General features: G+C 35.3%; 1 protein-coding gene across 1 annotated transcript in view; it reads left to right on the top strand.

Moving 5' to 3' along the window:
* THSD7A (thrombospondin type 1 domain containing 7A) overlaps nt 1-21,649 on the top strand; it is a 261,280-nt gene that overhangs the window by 217,291 nt on the left and 22,340 nt on the right. Inside the window, exons 15-21 of the mRNA XM_072327327.1 lie at nt 2,334-2,597; nt 13,644-13,822; nt 16,667-16,672; nt 17,059-17,192; nt 17,478-17,631; nt 18,423-18,564; nt 18,999-19,114. Of these exons, the coding sequence (XP_072183428.1) occupies nt 2,334-2,597; nt 13,644-13,822; nt 16,667-16,672; nt 17,059-17,192; nt 17,478-17,631; nt 18,423-18,564; nt 18,999-19,114 (995 nt within the window). The remainder of the gene's footprint in view (nt 1-2,333; nt 2,598-13,643; nt 13,823-16,666; nt 16,673-17,058; nt 17,193-17,477; nt 17,632-18,422; nt 18,565-18,998; nt 19,115-21,649) is intronic.

The following is a 21,649-nucleotide window of genomic DNA, read 5'->3' as shown; positions in this document are numbered from 1 at the left end:
TTTTCATTATTCAGCACCCATAATTATATAAGCAGACTATATCTTGAGAGCATTGTCTAACCAAATCGACTTTTCATCAGCTTGAATTAGGTCTGCTTTTGGGATTTTTGGTTCTTCATGCAGAACTGTAATTGGAAAAGTAAAACATTTGTTAAAATTTTCCTGGGTCTCCTCTTAGAAAATCTTGTGAAGGCCCAGATTTGACTTTTTTTGTCATATATTTCAGGTTGGTGAGAGAACAATCATTTATCCTTTCATTTATCCTATCATTTATCCTATCATTTACAAGATTATCATTTATCCTAATCATTTATCCTATCATTTACAAGATCAGGTACTCTTCTTGTCTTGGCTACACTTAAGACTCCCCTCATGATGATGTTTTGTTGCCATAGAAATGCTGCAGCAGTAGAATGCTTTTTAGTCTCTTGATACAGAGTCGCATTTTCATTCTTTTTGACTTCTTAGCTGCACTCTTGAATGTTAAATTTATGATTAAGCCAGTTCTTCCCCTAGCTGAATATTTTTTCTTTAGAGTTCTTTATGTTCTCACTTCTTCTGTTGCCTTCACCCAGTAGCTGAGTTCATTGCAAAAGGCAATAATCTGCTTAAATGTCTGCCTTATTTTTCTCACTACCAAGAATATTCTTTTTTGGGTGATTTTTCTATTTATTACAGACACTCTGTCTTGCAATGTTTTGTTACTTCGTGTTTGAGGCAGTGGTGTCCCTTGAAATTTCTTGAGGTTGTGCTTAATAGAACAATTTTTTTCCAATGATGTTTAATCCTTTTCCAGAAACTTTTACTTGCTTCATGTGATAGACACACTGCCACTTTGAAAAACACTATTTCTTCAGTTTTATTTTTGACCTGCTCTTTTACTTCTGCATGAAATGAAGAGAAAAAAAATAAAAATAAATTAAAAAAAAAAAAAATCCTGTTTTCAAATTATAACTGAAACCTCAAGTGTATGACTTGGCCTGTGTCACAGCACTATTTGCCAATTAGTCTGTGTTGTCTGTGGAGGAGGAAAGCTAGCTAAGGGGGGTGCCCATTAGCAGTTTCAGAAAGAATATGATAGCATAAAAACCCTATCAGTTGCTTCATCCTGCTGTACATCACAAGATCTGTGAACAGTGAATAATTCATGATCTTCAAGAAGGTTCACTGTGACTGTCTTGCAACTCCAGTGAACTTTATGCCAGATTTGCTTTTGCAAAAGGGGGAAAAATAAATTATTATTATTTTTTCTAACATTCAATTTTAAAAACAAAGCAAGAAATAATCAATTATCTTACTACACTGTCTACACTGTGAGGTACTTCCATGGCCAGAGTTAAGTTACCTCTTCAGACTTGTTAAAGCAGCAATGTGTGCTGTGGTGTTATTTCTATTTCAGTGTGCTGCACAGCTGCTATGAAGGTTAACTGGGTGTACATTCGTAAATATCCAAAGGAAGATGAGGGTTTCAGAGAGGGGTATTTTTAATAAAAAGTTGTGTTTTCAAAAGAAGAAATTATTTTCTAGAAGTACCTTGGTTTTATTTTAAACAAAAGCAGATGTAAATATGATCATTAAAGGCCCTGCAAAGTTCTGTTCAGTACTTTTGAAAAGCAAGGAAAAATATTGCAGACAATTTATAGTATAATCTAAGTGACAGGAACATTTAAAACTGTTCTGCAAAGACTTTTATATCTATTTCATAAGCTGTTTTATCTGGAAAGGAAAATAGACAAAACTTTACAGTAGAGAAGATTAAAATTAAATTTAATAGGGGGTGAGAGTTGGGAGGATGGGTACACAGAGAAGAACAAAGTAATTATTAACAAATATATGAAAACTGGTCGTGAAATGAAAGAGTTTTCACATTTTGAAGGAAAGTACTACTGTGCCAAAGCCATATGTTACTTCCTTTTGCAACTTTTTTCAGCTTGAGAAAATTTTATCCAGTGAGAATTGTTTTTTAATTGAACTGCACATTGCTTATGTAGTGGAGGAAAAATCATATATTCACTTAATAAATAAGTTTTTCAAAATGCACCCCCCAAGAATATTTATTCAAAGTAAACACAAATATATGACTTTATCGTAAAAAGTGTTACCTATGCATAAACTTTAGGCATTCCTTATGTAAGAAATAAAAGTGATTAAACTAAAGAAAAAGAGTTAATCTAACTAATTTTGAGAATGCATATTTAATTTAAAGTACTTAAACTTGCAAACTGGAATGAGATTTATCTTTCTTGGAGGATTTATCTTAAGGATGGATAAATGAAATTTTTTGGAAATGTAAACTGATACAAACCTTCTAAAATATTTTTTCTTCTTTCCAGGAAAAAGTAAGAAAAAAGATAAATGCAAAAATTCTCAGTTGTATCCTCTGATTGAGAATCAGTTTTGTCCATGTGATAAATACAGCGCTCAGCCTGTGGGAAATTGGTCAGACTGCATTTTACCAGAGGGTAAAGTAGAAGTATTGCTGGGAATGAAGGTGCAAGGAGACATTAAGGAATGTGGACAAGGCTATCGTTACCAGGCCATGGCATGCTATGATCAAAACAGTCGACTTGTGGAAACGTCACGATGCAACAGTCATGGTATTTAAAAATTTATTTGCTTTCATCTGTTCTCGTATCTGCTTTATTCCATTGATATCTGTACATGTAGAATTATCAGATTGATATTTATTGCTTAGGCAGAATTTCATGGCAAGATATCTTCAAACACAGTAAACATTTTGTATGCTTCTAAAAAGACATTTCAGCAATGATTCATAAAACAGTAAACTTTGGTTTAATGATTGCTACCGTGTAGTATTTGAAACTTAATAATAGGAAATTAGTAACTAGGTATTTTAAGAAATGAAGGACAAATCTTATTATTTTTCCTGATAACTGTTCTTGCAAATTTGAGAATGAAGACACTTCAGAAGGTCAGATCCTTTAAAAATAAACAGGGACCACACAGGACTGTTTTGAGAAAAATGAAAATCATTTCCATGAATTTGAATAAACACAGAATCTTTAGATAGCTTTAATCTCCTTAAATAGCCTTATCTCTACCCTCCCTACCCTCCTCAGCTCCTTAATAGATATACTTTGATCTGAGATCAACAGTGCATAACACTGTTTCTGTGTAATTCTGTCATGTGGAAATGCAGGTTGCTTAAAGACTTTATAGTCCTTGTATTCATGTTGCTCCTGGAGGGAACACTCACCTTCCTGAAGTGGATGCATCTGTAATGTTGGGTTCAAAACTGGCACTTTCTGATTTTCAGTGAGCCAGAAATGTGCTCATTTTCAACGTGGAAGTTTCGTGTTCATCTGTCCTCCTGCTTGCAGTGCAAAAGCATATCTGAACTATTGGTTTGAAGAGGTGGGAGCCATTAAGAGGTTAATGTAAGCTTAGTCTGTCTATACATATATTCTAATAATGTTAAATTAAGGTATTTAAATATTTAAATTTCTTAAGGGGATCTTAATTAGCTCTATTAATTCCTGTGTAGAACTATGGTACAGTAGACTCTCTTGACTGTATGAAGCTAAGCTGAGACATCTTTGAGGTTAGATAGAAAAGTGAGCATTCACTTAATATCTTAATGTATCAAAGTGAAGCTGGGAGATAATCTTGTGAAGAATTTTCTCTTGCTTTTATTTTTACTCTAAATTATTTTTATTTTTATTTTTATTTTTATTTTTATTTTTATTTTTATTTTTATTTTTATTTTTATTTTTATTTTTATTTTTATTTTTATTTTTATTTTTATTTTTATTTTTATTTTTATTTTTTGTGCTATTAATGTATACTGAAGAAAAAAACTAAATTTTTTAATATATATCCAAAATTTGAACTGGGCTTATTTTATTCTGGTATCTTTTTTTTATGTCTCATTTTGAAATCGCTGAAAACAAATACATAAATCTTGAACTCTCATGGGAAAGAAGATCTGAGTACATATCATATTCTTTAATTAAATTCTCATCTGTTTGCTCTGCATGTTGAGGTCCGCAAGGAATTAAGCCCAGTTTTGTCCTTTTATATAGCTTAAAAATCACATCTTACACATTCTCATTCCAACTGATATTATTTGCCTGCTTCATGGGACCAGAAACTAGCCATCTCTAATAACCAGCAGTTTTGTGAGCACAGATCTGCCTATGCTTGGTAGTTATCCTGAATGAATCAGAAAGCTCTTCAGAAGATTGGTAGGGAAAGTGTAAAAAAGTGCTATGAAGCAATCTGGGCTGTTCAGAAGCCCCCAGAATACAATTTCTTTGTTGATTGTCTCTAACTAAATGTGACTCCTAGTGAGAAAGTAGTGTTCTTTCAACACTGAGTATCATTGGTCAGTGAAAAGTGGAAAACAGTGAAAGAATGGAAGTCTATGGGAATTCATGGGGGCTGATGGCCTAATGTCAGTTATCATCCTTAGCTTGAAGAATGTGGACTATCAGGTTTTGTGATGGTAGCCCAGGGAAAATGTGAGGGAAATAGATGTCTGTCCAAGAGCAAATTGTAGGTGCTATGCACAGTAAGTAATGCAATGCTTTAGTCAACTTACAAACAGAAGTGGAAATTGTTCCTTTATGTAGAACAGACATGGACTTAGCTGCTTTGAAACCCTGGCAGTTCACATTCAGTAGCTGGCCACAGTGGTACAAAATGGGAAGTCAGTTGAATATCTGCTTTCTGTTTTGCACTAGCCTCGTTAACCCAAAGAGAAGTAAAAATACATGCAAGAGTGGTGGTGAGAAGTATGGCTAATCCAGACTACATAATTTTATCTCACTGTGTTTCTATTTTTCAGTAACCTTAATGGCAGCAAATAGCTCAAAACAGTGCTTTAAAATAATGTAAGTGATAATAATGTTAACATTAATAATAAAAATCAAAAGAGTTCCTTAGGAAGAATCAAAGAGTAAAAAAGGAGGAATGAAAAATGGAAACAAAGCCTTTTCTCAGTCATCTTTCTTCACCATTATAATGTTTTTTGATGACAATTTCCAGTCTAATTGATTTTATCAATTAATATCCTCTACACTCACAATGTAGACACACCACAATACGTAGAAAAAGAAAAAAACTACTGACGATGTATTGTTATTGTATTTGCTATACCCAGCGTTATCGTTTACATGCCATTAGCACTAGTAGGCTCCAGAGAGAATCTTCCTGAAATACAAAATAGCATAGCTGTATTTTCTCTTTCTTTGTACAGTTCTCATTTTTCCCTTTTTCTGACTGGAGATCTGAAGTCCCCTTTTGCTCTCTTTGTAAACTGGAAATGTTTTTGTGTCACTGCTGTGATTATTGTAGGATGGAAAGCCAGAACCCTTTGATTTTTTTTTAAATTATTATTATTTTTGTTTGTTTGATTGCTGTTGCAGTAGTTTTGTCATCTATGTGTGTTTCCTTACCACATTCATGTGAAGGAAGGTTCCTCTGTCTTACCCATTTTGTAATATATGGGCAGGTGAAACTTGGATTGCTGTTGAACTCTCTTTGTTCATCTGTTGATGCTCTTTGTGCATCCTAAAATTATCTGACAGGTATTTCAGGTGCACAGGAAGTTAGATATTTAAATTGACTTTGATGCTAAGGAATTAAACTGATGTTAAAGAATACATCACTAAAATTATTGCTTCCAGTAGATCTTTTATAACAACACTCTATCCTTGATAGAGATTGGGCATAACCACATTACATACTACTTCTAAGGGTTGTTTAATTTATTGTCTGCCTTCATCATTTTTCAGATTTAGCATACTTCTGTGGTTACAAAGGGGCTAGGACAAATGACATCAATGTTTCAATCTAATTTCAGTGTGCTTCACTGCCTTTTCTGAATATCTGCTTTATATTCATGGATTATGTTTAAATGATTTGTTTTATTTTGCTCAACATGTATAATTTGCTGTTTTGCCTGTTAAATCTTATTTTATATCTTTCCAACATTTATGATGTTTTTCTTGTTGTTTTCATGCTCTTGGTATATGACAGTTCTTTACCTTGACATCATCTCTAGATTTCATTGTTCTGTTTTTTTTGTTGGTTTTTTTTTTTTTGGTTTTTTGTTGTTGTTGTTGTTGTTTTTTGTCTTTAAGAACAAACATAAAAGCTATTTTATGCCAAATCAACAAGGGACTTCTGTGGCATCACAATGGTTATCCCACCAGCTAGCAAATAAAAGTGCCTTGTGGCTTCCCATCAATCTACTTTTATTTTTTCAAGCTAAACTTGACAGGTCTCATAACTCAAACTTGCTTGGGTTATTTTTGTAAATTCTAACCAAGTTGTTTATTTCCCAGCAGAAATGATAGCACTGAATTTTTCACTAATTTTATAACTGGTCCAAAGAAGGATAAGGCTTGTCTGCTATGCTATCTGCTTTGTTCAGAAATCAGTTTCATTGTTAGTTCTTATGAATCTATTATTTCTTTTCAAAGTAGTAATCAGAAAACAGATAGGATTTTGCAAATCAGCTTGAATTAAGAAAGAAATCAAGATGATTATTTAGGGATTATTTTTGTGTATTGTCCAACTTTTACTTGAACTTTTGTTATCTCATGACACTATGAAATAATGAGATAGAATATACAGATAATTGTACTTCACCTCTGACAACATCCTCTAAATCTGGCAAAAGGGACAAAGTATCTTCACACTGATATTTTTAATATATCATGGAATATGTCATGTTGTGCACCAAATAGACATAAGAAACTCAAAGTACTTCCATGTAAATTTATGAAGCCATGAATAGGTCTGCACTGCAAGTCATGCTGTTTTGAGTGGGAGGAAGAAGAAGACGGACCTGCTCTGCAATGCAAAAAAGAAAATGCACAGCATTTTTGTTTATAATTACAGTTCAGTTGACTTCCTTAGAAAAGAAAAGGTGAACAAGAACCTGCAAGTAAATACATCAGAGCTTTTTTTTTACTGCTCAACACACCTGATTTCAAAAGATTTGGGAAGAAGTAATTGAGTTTCACAGAAGCTGAGTAGCTAAAGGAATGGTATAACATGAGGAAGACCCCTATATTAGTACATATTATTAGTTATTTTTCAGTGATATCAGTTATGCAGTGTGTGGGCAGAAGCTAATCTTGACAGCAGATGTGGCATTGTCAGCTGAAATGACCTGTTGTTTAGCTGGTCTCTTCAATAGAAGACATATACGTTGTTCTTACTTTGATTTCAGCTTTGTTTCATTGCTAATTTGGTAATTTCATTGGAGAAAAATAAAAAAAAATAAAAAATGTACAGTTTGTTTGATACACGTGTGAGGTTTTGTGGGGTTCTTTTTTTTCATTAGAAAAACAGTAGTTGTTTTTCATCGCTTTGTCCCTGTCATTGCTGCTATACTAGATCTCTGTGAATAACAACAGGTGTCTTCCAGCAGTCTGTTTTCATGTATTTGAAAAAAGAACCAAAACATTCTGTTCCCTTTAAAGCATATCTTGGATTTTTTTGTAATGACAGAATCAGATGCAGGCCACTGTCATGCTTATGAACTATAATGTTTATTCAACAATATTTTGTTTTCCTCCATCATAGATCACAAATCATGACCCACATAAGCTGAGAAGTGTTTGCGTTTGTGTGTGTGTAGCAAAGGCAGGCATAGTAGCATGGCAAACAGATGCAGCATTTTTATATAGGTCGTATTACCCTTCTTAATTCATGTCAGTTTACTGCTAAGTCCTTAGGCACAGTCAACCAGTCCAGGATAGTTTGTCTGCTGCCTTATTAGTGAGAGATTATTTCCCCCTTTAGCGTTAATTAAATGAGATGCATTGATTTGTGCTGACTCTACAAAGCCCTCCATGGCTACAAGGCTTATGCAGGGGATTAGAGAGGAATATCTGTGTATCACTGAATACTTTTACAACAGCTGCTGGGAATATATCCATGTGAATCAAGAAATTTTGTATTTAATTGCTTACATGTGTGATAGTAAAATCTTGTCGTTTAGAACAGTGCCTATGTTGTCTAAGACAACAATTAGAACTTGATATATCCACTTGTATTAGGACTTTTAAAAATCTTCTTGTACACCTCCAGAGTGGTAAAATTTAATTGAGATTTTCTGTTGAGCATTTATGCTAAAATTCATGTATTTCCCATAAGAGCTTCTAATCCAATATGGTAGTATGCTTAGGTTCTCAAACTGTTATTAGGGTACCTTGTAGTTTCATAGCCTATGAAAAATCTTCTAAGATTTTTTATTATTATTTTATTTTATTTTATTTTTTTCACATATAGGATGCTTTTGTTTGTCCTGTTATGTATTCTCTTGGAATATAAGCACTAACTGTTGCCCCACACCACAGTTACTAGCATGGGCCTCTGCGTTATAGTGCCAGCATGTTTGGTCTGCCAGCATCACAGCAATTAGGAGGCAGTCACCCATTTACCCAGAGACCTGCGTTTAGTTCACCAGAGGCAGAAATGCTGGTTAGGCACTAACAGTTGCCTTCATATTTTAGAGTCTTGAAAGAGCAATTCTGAAAAAAAAAATAATGATCATATGAAGTGCATTATATTTTTCCATGAATAGGCAGAAGTATGAATGCTCTCAATTGTAACTTGCGTCCTGTAAGATGTAATCCTGCAAAATCCTGTAACAACTGAAATGCAAACAATTGTGAGATTCTGTGGGTTTGGGTTGCTTTGCTTTATTTTGCAGGTGTTGGGAAGGATATGTTTTTGTTTGGTTTGTTTGGGTTGTTGTTGTTGTTTTCCTGGAAGATAGAATCTTAGAGCTTCGTATTTTGTGACAGAAAAAAACCAACCAAACAAACAAAATAACCCACCAAAACAATGAACAACCCTCCCTCCCCCCCCCAAGCTATGCTGAAGTACATAAATCATTATTTTGTCACTGAAGTTTTTTTTTCTTGGAAATAGAGCATAACATTTTATTTGTGAAAGCAAGAACACAATTCCGTCAGTCCCGAGGACAAAACAGTAAATGTAAAGACTTTCCATGATGTTCTTTATGTCTGCATTCTTCAACATAAATAGGTGGTCTGCTCTTATACACTGTGGATTACAATTTGTGTGGAGAAAATTGGAGTCTCACCTACCTAACTTACTTTGTCATTAGGCTAAATGTGAAGTCCATTAAAGTTCCCCACTGGAAATTATCAAGCACATCTGTTAATTACTTGTTCTAGGACTGCAGGTTTTGTTACGAATTCGCAGTGGGACAGTAAGCCATTCTGTTTTAATAACAAATTCAGTTCATACTCTTAGAATTTTAAGGCATTTGTTAAATTGTGGTTCAGTATTCAGTCTTTCATGATAAAATAGCCATGTTCTCATTCATAGTAGACAACTGATCATTTTGTAGCCTTGTGGAGTTTAGCTGATAGGAGCTGAAACCATTGAGAAACTACTGCGCTGGGAAAACGAGTAGACCTAAAGAGATGAATGTTACTTTCCAGTACTATTCTGTACCTTGCAGAGAGATGTCTCTGTACCACAGTATCCCAAGATTTCATCTTTTCAGTCTTCATATATTACAGAGAATAGGAAGAGCTGCAGGAAGCATGCAGTGAAAGACTTGAGTCAGGAGGAGAAAAAACAGCAGACAGAACATGAGCTGCAGATGTCCAATGTATATATCTTTAGCCTTTGCTGTGTTGGTCTGCTATTTCACTCTCTCTCATGGTCTGCCTTACTTTCTTCTGTTTTTCTTCATAGCCACTTCCCTGCTTTCATTCCTTTTCCTTCTCTCTGCATTTATCCTGTTTTTGCTTGTTCTTTAAACCTCAATTTGCTGCAATTCTATTACACAACCTGAATGTGTGATATAATTGTGTGATATTCCATTGTATAGACATCCCTCTGCCCTCAGGCTTTAGCAAGCTATTTCTTTAATATGCTTTTACAGTGTCTAATACAAGTTGCACCCTCTCAAGTATGATTAAATCAGTAGGAACAAGACTGAAAACTGAAAAAAAGACCCCATTTACGTCCTTTCCACATTAGGAGCTATGTACTGCATGTACTGCATCACTAGTCTCATTTGCATGCCTTTAATATTTTATTATTATTATTATTATTAGTGTTTCTCTGTTTTTAGTGTAATTCTCCTATATCCCAGTATACTCTCTCCTCACAAAAATATTTACGGAATGGTCAAAGTTTACAAGTACCAGAAATATAATAAAATCAGCCCTACCCTAAAGGAAAACAAGCAAACCAACACACAAACAAAGAGTATGCATTTTTCAAACTTCCTGAACATCAGTTTTCTTTGATTTGCAGGTAATTGCTATGAGTTTCTAGAGATGATTATCTTTATTAATTCTAAAATCTTAAGATATGTTGACATTGGGTGTACAGAAGACATCTGAGGTGATGACATGCTTCAGAGAAACATTTTCTGAAAAGAGGCATTAGAAGAGTAGTAAATGGAGCACAGTATGTCATTTGCAGCATGTAACTTTTAATATTCAGACATGTTTCTTGACTGAAGAAATATCTGCAAGCAATTTGAATCTGCTTCTGCCTGGTTCCGAGGGAGTCCTGGGGCATAGCTAAATGCTAAATAGATTGTTAAATTGAAATAGTGAAGTGCCTGAGAGGAAGAAAAGGCACCAAAGAATGAGTATGCCAAAAACTTTTTAATGTCAGATATAACAAGGGTCTTTTCATTTTCATTCCACACATTAATTACCTAGAGAATAAAAATCAGATGCCAAATCAGAGTGGTTTTCATTATTATTGTTTTATCTTCCTTTGGTCCTCTTTTTTTTATTTGTGGGAACATTCTTAATTCTGTTCCGCTCTGATACCTGAATAGAATCTTGAGGGAATTTCATTCTGTCTGTGCATTGCCATGGTATTGCTTTGGGCAGAATGTTTATATCTTTTCTCTTTTTTCTTTGTTTTCTCTTCCTGTGTAGTATTTTTCTTCACAATTTTCTTTACTATTTCATCAGTTATTTATTTTCCCCTTCCATCTACTTGTCTTTGTTTACTCTTTCCACTATTCTCCCTTAGTCTTTCCCTTCTCTAAAGGGACACAGAACTATAGGATATTCCAGGTTGGAAGGGAAACACAAGGATAATCATGTACAATTCCTGGCTCCACAGTGAAAAACCAAACCATTGTCAGATGTCATTCTGTCAGATTGCCCCTCTGCTGCCATCTGTCACACAACAACAAAGTGTAATGGAATATGGGTTGGAAGGTTCAACCTCTACTACCATATCACCTACATAATAAAATAGGAGACACTGCTTTTGGAACAGACTTCGTACAATATGTTTAAAGCTCTTTGAATTTGTTTCTTCCATGCAATAAATGCAGATGCAGAAATTTAATGAATGCTAAATAGTATAATTGTGTTATTGTAGGTTTCTCCAGTACAAAAAATTTAAGAAGTTATTTTGAAACTAAGTACAACATATTAGAATCTCTAGCAAATTTATAAATACTCTTAGATTTTCAAGTAGTTCCATTAGATAGTAAGTATCACTATACTTTTTTTATTTTATTTATTTGCTTCTTTTGTCTTTGTTTCTGCTGTGAATTTTCATTCAGTGATTTTTTAATGGTATGCATAAATGGTTATGTATAGCACCTAAGAAAGAGTTTTGAATGCTAATTCCTGATGAAGTTACAGAGCTCGATATTTATGATGTAAAAGTTCATTGTAAAATAGGACTTTGCAGTTAAATACCTCTGATTACCAAGACTAACTCAGAGATATGAGTTAAGGTGAAATGTAATCAGTAAAATCTACTGCTGCAAGGCAAACTGTGTCACCACCTCTGGTTTGCAGTGATATGATCTCCAAAAATATATTTTGTCTAACACCTTTCATACAATATCACTGCGTACCTTTCATACAATATCACTGAATTAATGGCAAGAGATACTTAATGAGTGTGCTTGTAGTTCAAGATAATAGCATTCTAGCCATATTAAGGAAGATACATTTAATAAACACTGGTGCTGCTGTGTTCATATTCAGGACAGGCTATGTATATTTAAACTGTTTAAATATCTAGAAGTTCCAAACGGAGGATAACTAGATAGACTAAAACCATCATCTGAATTTGGCTATAAAATATTCTGAATATTACAGTATAGAATCATAGAATTACCCAAGTTGGAAAAGACCTTGAAGATCATCAAGTCCAACCGCAGTCTAACCATAGTACCCTAACTCTAACAACCCTCTGCTAAATCGTATCCCTGAGCACCAGATCCAAACGGCTCTTAAACACATCCAGGGATGGCGATTCAACCACCTCCCTGGGGAGCCTATTCCAGTACTTGACTACCCTTTCTGTAAAGAAGTGTTTCCTAACATCCAACCTAAACTTGCCCTGGCTCAACTTGAGGCCAGTGTTTGAGGTATGTTTAAAAAAAAAGCTACTCGTGTTTTTGTATTTGACACAAATTTGTATATAGAAATCAAATATCTTAAGAGTTTTGATTTTTTTGTACATTACAAGTGATTGTTCGGCGTTGGCTGCTTCAGAAGAGAAGTGATAGCTTTACTTAGAAGTACAAGTTAAAGCAAAGTTGCTAAGATCAGTTCAGATGAAAATGGCAGTGATTGCATTTTATGTGATTTTTAAAAATTGTGTTATGTGAGAAATATATGTAATCATGTGAGTCGTTCAAGAATCATCTTATCCATGTTAATATTAATTTTCCATCTGTTTATTAAATATTTTAATTCCCTTTTATATACACTAAGGATTATTTAATTATTAAATTCAGTGTTTGCCAACAGCAAATGTGTTCAAGATATGATACAGGGAAGGGAAGGGAAGAGGATAGTTCATTAATGTTTAGGATATTGTTGTAGTATAAATACTGCAAAGGCCAACTTTTTTGCTAAGATTTTGTATCTTCTGCTGTAAATATTGGCATAAATGACACACTTCATAGAGCTGTGGCATATGTTGCTTTTAAAAAAAGACATTTTCACTTACTTGGTGAATTGAGGCTTCATGTTACTCCCCACAGACCATGTTCTTCCCCTTTCCAGCCTCTCAGGGCTGATGACTTATCCAAACCCAACATCTGCTTTTCCATTCAGAGTAATTATTCAGTGTGTTAGTGGGGGCAGATGGTTGTTAATCGGCAGATCATTAATGTGGCAGACCACTCTCTCTTTCTAGCCTTAGAAAGGTCACAAGGTGTTAAGTTCCCTTGCTCTGTGCTGACAAGAGATGAATTTTTTCATTCAGTTGGTTAGATATATATATTTAATAACTGCAGCTTACTTTTTACATTTATGGAAGAGGCTTTTAATTAAAACTAATTTTATTAAAAAATGAATTGCTTCATGGTATAAGAATGATAAAACAAGGGATGGGTTAGAGTCAATTACGCTGTTGCTGTCAGAAATTTTGAATGCTGAAATCTGATGGATGTGAATCATAATCGGATAGCAGTGAGGATGCTCGGCTATTACTCTATCACAGTCTCCAGTTATACATGTCAATTTTCTGCAGAATCTAATTTAGCCCTAATGATGAAGAAACCTCTCTATTCACACAGTCCTGTCAAGTCAAACTTTGGACAATCTAAATGAATTAGACGAGGGCTTCAGGGAGATGTGGCAGGATGACATGCTGAAGAGATTTCACTTTCTTTTCCATTCACACAGGTTATATTGAGGAAGCCTGTATTATTCCGTGTCCCTCTGACTGCAAGCTCAGTGAGTGGTCCAATTGGTCTCGCTGTAGTAAATCCTGTGGAAGTGGGGTAAAAGTTCGGTCAAAATGGCTCCGTGAAAAACCCTACAATGGTGGAAGACCCTGTCCCAAGCTAGATCATGTCAATCAGGTAATTTTATTTACATGTATATTATTGATGTAGTTTTTCCATACCTCAGAAAACCCTTTTAGCTGTATTATTGTTGTTTTGGAGGGTTTTGTTTGTTTAATGTAAAAAAACTACACAAATATGGGGCAGATGCATGTAGATTGAGATTGCTTAAATTTTCTCAACTGGTGCAGGTCCTGCCTTAATTGTTCAATGATCTGCAGGAGTTTAGTACGTAATCTGAACTACAGAGTAGAGTCAATAAAATATTATTTAATGTAGATGCTGAAGACCTTGATTCTGAAAATAATTTCTTAGAACAAGTGAAGTATTTCTCATTACAGATGCCAGAACTACTAAGATTCCTTGCATCCTAGACCATCCTAGATCTAAAAATAAATAAAAATACCTCAAACATCCAGAATATTGTCCTCTATGGCATTTTAATCAATTGGATCTTTACATTCCAAGTATACCTGCACTGGGACAGCAGTTCAGGAGTGTGCTTCTGAAGTCAGTCTCCAAGTTGTCCCAATAACCACAATTGATTTTCATAGAGAACAGTCTGGCTACCCAAACTGATTCCTGTTCAAGTGATACTAAGCCAGGAGACATGATCCTAGAGCACACCGGGAGTGCTTTGATGAGAAATGATCATGTAGTCTGTGGGAATAAGTTTAATACTAATCCAAATCAAACCCCTGACATGCATGTTCTCCTGTTTGCTTGAAGAGTTTTCAAAAGGAAAAAAAAAAAAAAAAAAGCCTTTTCAATTAACTTGCAATTTTTGAAGTCAAATTATATTAATATTGTTGAATTTAATTTACTTTGCATAAACATGTTGAATGATCACATGATCTTCCCCATAAATATCTAGAAATAGGAAAAAAATGCGATGTCAATCTACGTTTGAATAAAATGCATGTAGTTATCATATCAGCATTTTGCTAGCACAGAGTGAAATGGCTTGTTGATCTAATTTTCTGCTATAGGGAATGTAATTAGTTTTAATTTATAAAATATCTATTCAACTAATGAACTAGGATTGTGATCCGGTCTAGCAAAACAAAAACTAGAATGTGTGTTGCTGAATTTGGGTTAGGCCATAAAAATCATTTAGATTAGGAAGAATATGTTTCAACGGGAAAAAACATCGTCTATACAAAAATATTTCTCTTTCTTTAATACTCATACAGAACATAACAGACTCGTTTTTTTTTCCTGCATCTAAGTGATTTTGCTGGAGGTCTGATGTCCTCTAATGTGCAACACTATTGCCCTCTACCGGTGTTTTGATTTGTTGCAACGTGGCATTTTTCAAATAGTCGTAGATTATTCATAATGTAGTTACAGTAAATATATATATATATACAGACACACAATACTTCTTGAGAGAGTTACACACATAGTATAGTAATGTTAAAGAGTTCAGAGGATATATCTTTCAATTTAAAATACATTCACTGTCTGGACATCTCAGAAATATTCGAGGAATATGCCTACATTCTAATTACCAAGGAACAACAGGTTAGTTAATTAATCTAAATACAGCCCAATATTCATTTGTCTGGAAAACAACTTCAGAATATTTATTTCATGTAATTGATATTATATGTCTATACAAATATATGAAATATGATTATATGCATACATACACAACATAGTGGTTAGATTGGGTCTTTGATGGCCTTAGATATAGGGGATAGGATGTAGAGAGGGATTATACTGTAGGTAGAGGGCTAAGAAATACGATTTCTGAGAAAAGCTTGCAATATATAGTCTAGCTCATGGACAAGAGGACAGTAGGGATCATGCTGGCAGTCTGCTTGCATGAACACGAAAGGCTCTATTAAAGGAGGAGAAAACAGTCTATCTTCCATGACCATCATGAATAGGATAAAAAGCAGTAGGTTTAGAATGCTGCAAGTAGATTCGGGTTAAGCCTTGGGAAAATTTTCTAATAGTAAGGCTAGTGAAATGTGGGAATGAAGTGCTTAAGATCTTGTTAAGTTTTAAGAGCTGGTTACTCAGTATCAATCAGGGCTAATGAATGCATGACTCTTTTGGTGGGGACCGAGCACAGTGAATGGAAGACTTCTCATTTAGCCTGTTTTCTCCCATGTACTCCTGGGTCATGCATGCTGGAGTGGCACCCAAACCATGCTCCAGTTGAATGCAGTTTACTCTGCATTGTGTGAGTTTAAATGTTATAGTAATATGACATAGCAATATATAGTCAGGATTATTGTAAGATTGCATCAGTGGCCTTCAGAGGATTTCAAGTGAAGAGGCTAATCTGAGATTGCTAGAGGAAACAAAAGGATAAGGGCATCAGTCTCATCCTTCCCTCCAGGTATTATTTTCTCAGTCATCCAGTGGATGTGTATGCACTCCTTAGACTAAACAGTTGTGACCTGCAGTCATAGTTACAGAAGTGCAGGTAGGGTTGGGAGAACATCACTAAGCACATACTGTTGTATGCTGTCTTATTTAAAACAAAGTTTTGGATTCACTAGAAATTCTTGTTGTGATGATCTGGCACCCAGAATGACATGTAAAATTAGCTGATGTGAGCCAATTTTGAAGCAAAGGTCTTTAAGTAATCTGTGACATAATTGCTAGTAGCTATGTTTTATAAAATTCTATTTTCTTCTAAAGAAAACATCTTCAAAAATGCCTCAAAAATAAGGAAGATCCAAGAGGAAAAAAAAAAAAAAAAAAAAAGATGTGTTTTGCTTGTCAGAAGTCACAGAGTATTGTTTGTAAGGAAAACAAAATGAATGCTTTTTATGTACCTATGTTTAACATTAATCATTCTTTTTATCTTTCTTTTTTATTTTGGGCTCATGAAAATACTTTCTTCAGGCTCAGGTAAGAGATTCTAAAACAGTGATATAACCTTAACATGGGCTTCCTGATACTGCTTCATTACATACATTGTCTGCCTTTTTTTTCCCCCTACAATGTGTCTTTAAGAAAACATACAGAATATTTACATATAAATTACTATACAAGATGCTATTCAAAGTCAAATCCATAAAAAATACTAATGCCAATATTCTTGTAGATTTTCATCAAGTATTTTATCAATATTATTATTACAGCCTTTAAAACGGCAAGTTCTATAGATGTCAAATTAATTACATTTGTTATTCTTATCAGAAAGATCATAAACTTTTTTTTGCTCTCAGCATGATCTTTGTTGTATATTTATCTTGATTGTATGCAACAAAACTGACACTCCGTGCGGATTCCAGGTATATGAGGTAGTCCCCTGCCACAGTGACTGCAGCCAATACATATGGGTTACTGAGCCCTGGAGTGTCTGCAAGGTGACCAATGTGGACTTGAAAGAGAACTGTGGAGAAGGTGTTCAAACAAGGAAAGTCAGGTAAAACAATATTGTTTCTCTTTCAATCTAAAGTACTTCTTGGCACATCATTAACAAGGAACGTTTAACTTCTGTGCATTTTGTTATATGACTGTCATCTGTATAAACAAATATTCTTTTTGTCTCTTTGTCTTTACTTGAGCTTTCACAGATCAGTATTCTGTTACTTCAATCACTTCATTTTTTGTATGCTGACAAAATATTACAATGCTTTAAAATACTGTGTAATGCAGTCATGCACAAAATCCATGGCAAATGCAGTTTATGTGCAGTTCTTTTTTCCAGATGTATGCTGAACACTGTGGATGGTCCTTCTGACACTGTAGAGGACTACCTGTGTGATCCTGAAGAGATGCCACTTGGTGCTAGAAAATGCACACTGCCATGTCCTGAAGACTGTGTTATGTCTGAATGGGGATCATGGTCTCAGTGTTCATTGGTAAGAAGTGTATCATATATGAATAATTGTATTAAGATGCTGAAATGAGCACTGAGTACATATGTAAATAACTGTATTTAATGTCATAATTCACACTTAGATGGAAATAAAGGTGTGCAGGTATTTTTCATTCAGTGAAACTGCCCCCAGAAGTTCATCTTCATAAATAAAAATGTCACAAATAGACATTCATAGACATTCTTCAGTATGGAGTAGGTTCTGTGTGGTGAAATAACTTCTTCAATGGTTTTTGCCTTGCTTTGGTCATATCTATAGCAGGAGAAGATAGCTAATGTACTGAAAATGTTACTGTTCTGGAAACAGCAAAGTTTGTAGTTAAGCACAGAAAGATAATTTTGGATCTTTTCTTGCCTTCCTGCCAGGAATCTCCAAAGGAAGTGCCAAAAACTTCAATTCAAACATAAAAAAAGTTTTAGGACCTCTGAGTATTCAGACTCTGGTACTCTGCAGTAGGGCATTTGCAAAATAAGCCTCTAAATATCCAGTTTGAGAATGAAATCATTTCAAAGCACTACACTGAGATATGAACTAATTGGGAAAAGACCAATGTGTTATCCAGTTAAAGGTGATTTCAGCTTGCTTGGTACCAAAGTTAAACAGCAGATTAAAATTCCTTCTGAAGTAAAAAGGAAATGATTTCTCATAGGCAACAACATGAGCCTGTTATTTTAAATTTACATTCAATCAAGAGGTTACTTGAAAGGTTGTTATAACATGGAAAGGTATCAGGGTGCCATAATGTCAAAGATGTTTCCAATTTGTCTTTCAAGCCATGCAATGGAAGCAGTGTCCGTGAAAGGTCATCAGAATCCCTAAGACAACCAATTGAAGGAAAGTCTTGCCCTGCTGCGACTGAGACAGAAGTCTGCACTTTGAACAAAAACTGCTACCACTATGACTACAATGTGACAGGTATTTGTGGTCTTATCATCTAGTGACATCATCATCAGTAATGGCTTAGTTCCAGCCACCTTGCAAGACAGTTTTTTTCAGCTTTCCATTCTTATCCAGAGCTGTGAGTCTCATACTGAGGACTGTTGCAGTCTGTTTGATTCGTACAAAATGTTATTGAAGACTTTGCAGCTGGGATGTAGTGCGCATGCTCTAACACCAGGAAATTAATTTTATTATCATTTTGTTATTTCCACAAAATCTATGTAGATCGAATTGAAGATGAGCAGTGCCTGCTTCCAAAAGCAAGTAGCAGCTGTCTTCCCTTGAATTGCACGTGTAAAAGTTTCTATGGGGATTATTTTATGTCAACAAAATTAGAATTAAATGAGAGATAGGATCGTTATGAGTTTAATCTAAGATCTCTGCTACTCTAATGAATTCCTTATTTCCAGACTGGAGCACATGTCAGCTCAGTGAGAAGGCTGTCTGTGGTAATGGAATCAAAACACGGATGCTCGATTGTGTTCGCAGTGATGGCAAATCAGTTGACCTGAAGTACTGTGAAGAGGTAAGTGGGTACCTGTAAGATCTTTTCTAGTGGTGCTAATTAATGCTGAGCCAACTACAGTCTACAGCATATAACCCATCATTGCCAGCTGCTTCACAACACTATTCATGGATTGTTAAGTACCTCTGAAATGAACTGTGCCATCAACAGTGATTTTTATACAATTTCCTTTTAAGTGCCTCCATGAAGGTATGCTAATTATTATGTCCTAAAGGAAATGACTTAGAAACAATAATTAATAAAGTAGAATAAAGGCAATAAATCTTAATCAGTACACTAATCATCATTCTAATTTGATATAATGTCTGTGTGGAGCTTTGGACAGCTGCCAGTATCAATCATTTACTCAATGTGTTGGAAAATATTTCTCACGTGTCATTCAGCAGCTGGGTTGAATGTTAACTTCTTGTACTCAGCTGTGCAACACAAAATGTACCCAGACTAGTGTGGAAAAATGAACAGGATGAAGGAAGTATTAATGAAATAGGAGCATATATGAAGGTTTAGTCAACGGATAAGAACACTTAAATTTTGAAAGAGCCACATTGCAAGTGTTGGAATTAAATTCAAATTCGACAGGACTGTTTTTTCTGGCATTTTTCCATCAGTCTGAGTGTTTTCAGTCACATGGAGATAGTAATTTGAAGTAAAATGAGAAAACAACACAAGTCTTATCTGTGTTTCTTGATGGGAAGTAACTGAATTTTCTTCAGCTGCCATTCCCTCCTAATCCTGACATCAGAGACAAAATCACTTGCAATGGGGATCTGAGGTAGAGTGCCCTTTGCAGCATCTTTGGTACAAACATCTTTTCTCTTGGACCTTCCTGGTGAAGAAGCAGCTAGTTGGTACTTTTCAGGATATACCTGTAGAGAAAGGAATCTTCTCAGAAGTGGAAGATGTCATATACTCTAGAGTATTTCATAGAATTTCCAAGGTTGGAAAAGACTTCCAAGATCATCCAGTAAAGGGTGGAGACTCTCCTTAGCCTCCTCATATTGCTAATATATTTGTGAAAATGTTTTTGTTCTCTCTTACCCAAACAGAGAAGTTGAGTTCAAGCCAACCTTTTACCTTTCTAATTTTCTCCCTGCATATCCTAACAACTTCTTTGTACTCTCCCCAAGTTGCTCGTTCCTTCTTCCACAGGAGGTAGATTCTCTTTTTCTCCTGGAGTCTCAGAGTAAGCTTACTGTTCTTCCCTGCCAGCTTATCTTACAACATAGTGATATCCATCCAACCTGACCTTAGACACCTCCAGGGATGGGGCATCCACAACCTCTCTGGGCAACTCGTTCCAGTACCTCAAACTCTCTCACCAAATCTCCTCCACATCGGTGAGCACCAGCTCCAGAAACGCTTCACCTTTGGTTGGTCTGTCCAATGTTGAACTAGAAGGTTACTGTCAGTGAACTCCAGGATTTTTCTGGATTGCTTACAGCTTGCTGTGTTGTCTTGCCAAAGTTATTGAAAATTCCTCATCAGGATGAGAGCTTGTGAATGTGAAATTTCTTGTAGTTGAAACAGAACTGGCTCCTCCTGTTCAGGTGGCCTGTAGTGAAGATATGGTGAAGATGTTGACCATCAGCTGTCCCTTATAAGTCCTGTCCTGAATTTTAAGCCACAGGATCTCAGTCTGTGCCTGACTGTTCCTCAGAGGGAACTCCTCACAGTCTACTCACCTCTTAACATAGTGGGCAAGTCACCCACCCCTCCTACCTTGCCTATCCTTTCTAAAAGACTTGTAGCCCTCAACGGTGGTATTCAAGTTATGCAAATCAGCCAACCATGTTTCTGCAATGGCAATGAGATCAAAGTTTTCTGGGGCATCATGGTTTCTAACTCTCCTTGCTTATTTCCCATGCTATGTGTGTTGGTACAAAGGCATTTCATCTGGGCACAGATGGACACAGTGTCTCCCTAGAGGACCCTCCCCACAAACCTCTGGGACAAATCTGATGTTTTCCCCCACTGCTTCCTAAAGTGAAGCATTTCCTGGCTCTTCTCTGCCTCTCAGCAATATATACCCTTACTACAAAAGCTCTGGTTTAAAGCCCTAGTGATGAGCCCTTCCAATTTCCTAACTAGTATGTTCTTGCCCCTCTTCATCAGTTGTGTCCCATTCCAATCAGACATCCCTAGGCCTCCAAGATCCTGGATTCCTTAATCCACAGGTTCTTAGCAAAGAGAAGTTTTCAGTTGAGGCTGGTACCTACTTTTGTGCCAAATTCCTGCTTTACATGTAGATTTTGGGATTATAATCTAATCTAATGCTTGATTAATTTATGTCTCAGGAAAAACTTCAGTCTGGTTACCTACTAGCATGTTTATATGAAATTAATACAGAAATGCATTAATACATTATTTTAATGTTTCAGAGCATTGAAAAAAAAATATTGTTCCTTGTGGTTTGTTGTTGTTGTTGTTGTTTGTTGTTGTTGTTGTTGTTTGTTGTTGTTGTTGTTATTGTTAGAGGTAGAAATATTGATTAATTCATAGCAGAACATCACAGAAAAAATCCATCCACATGAATAT

Source organism: Excalfactoria chinensis, chromosome 2 (assembly GCF_039878825.1).
Source record: "Excalfactoria chinensis isolate bCotChi1 chromosome 2, bCotChi1.hap2, whole genome shotgun sequence".
NCBI classification, from domain to species: domain Eukaryota; kingdom Metazoa; phylum Chordata; class Aves; order Galliformes; family Phasianidae; genus Excalfactoria; species Excalfactoria chinensis.
Note: the sequence above shows the minus strand (reverse complement) of the source record. Positions and strands in the feature narration are given on the sequence as shown.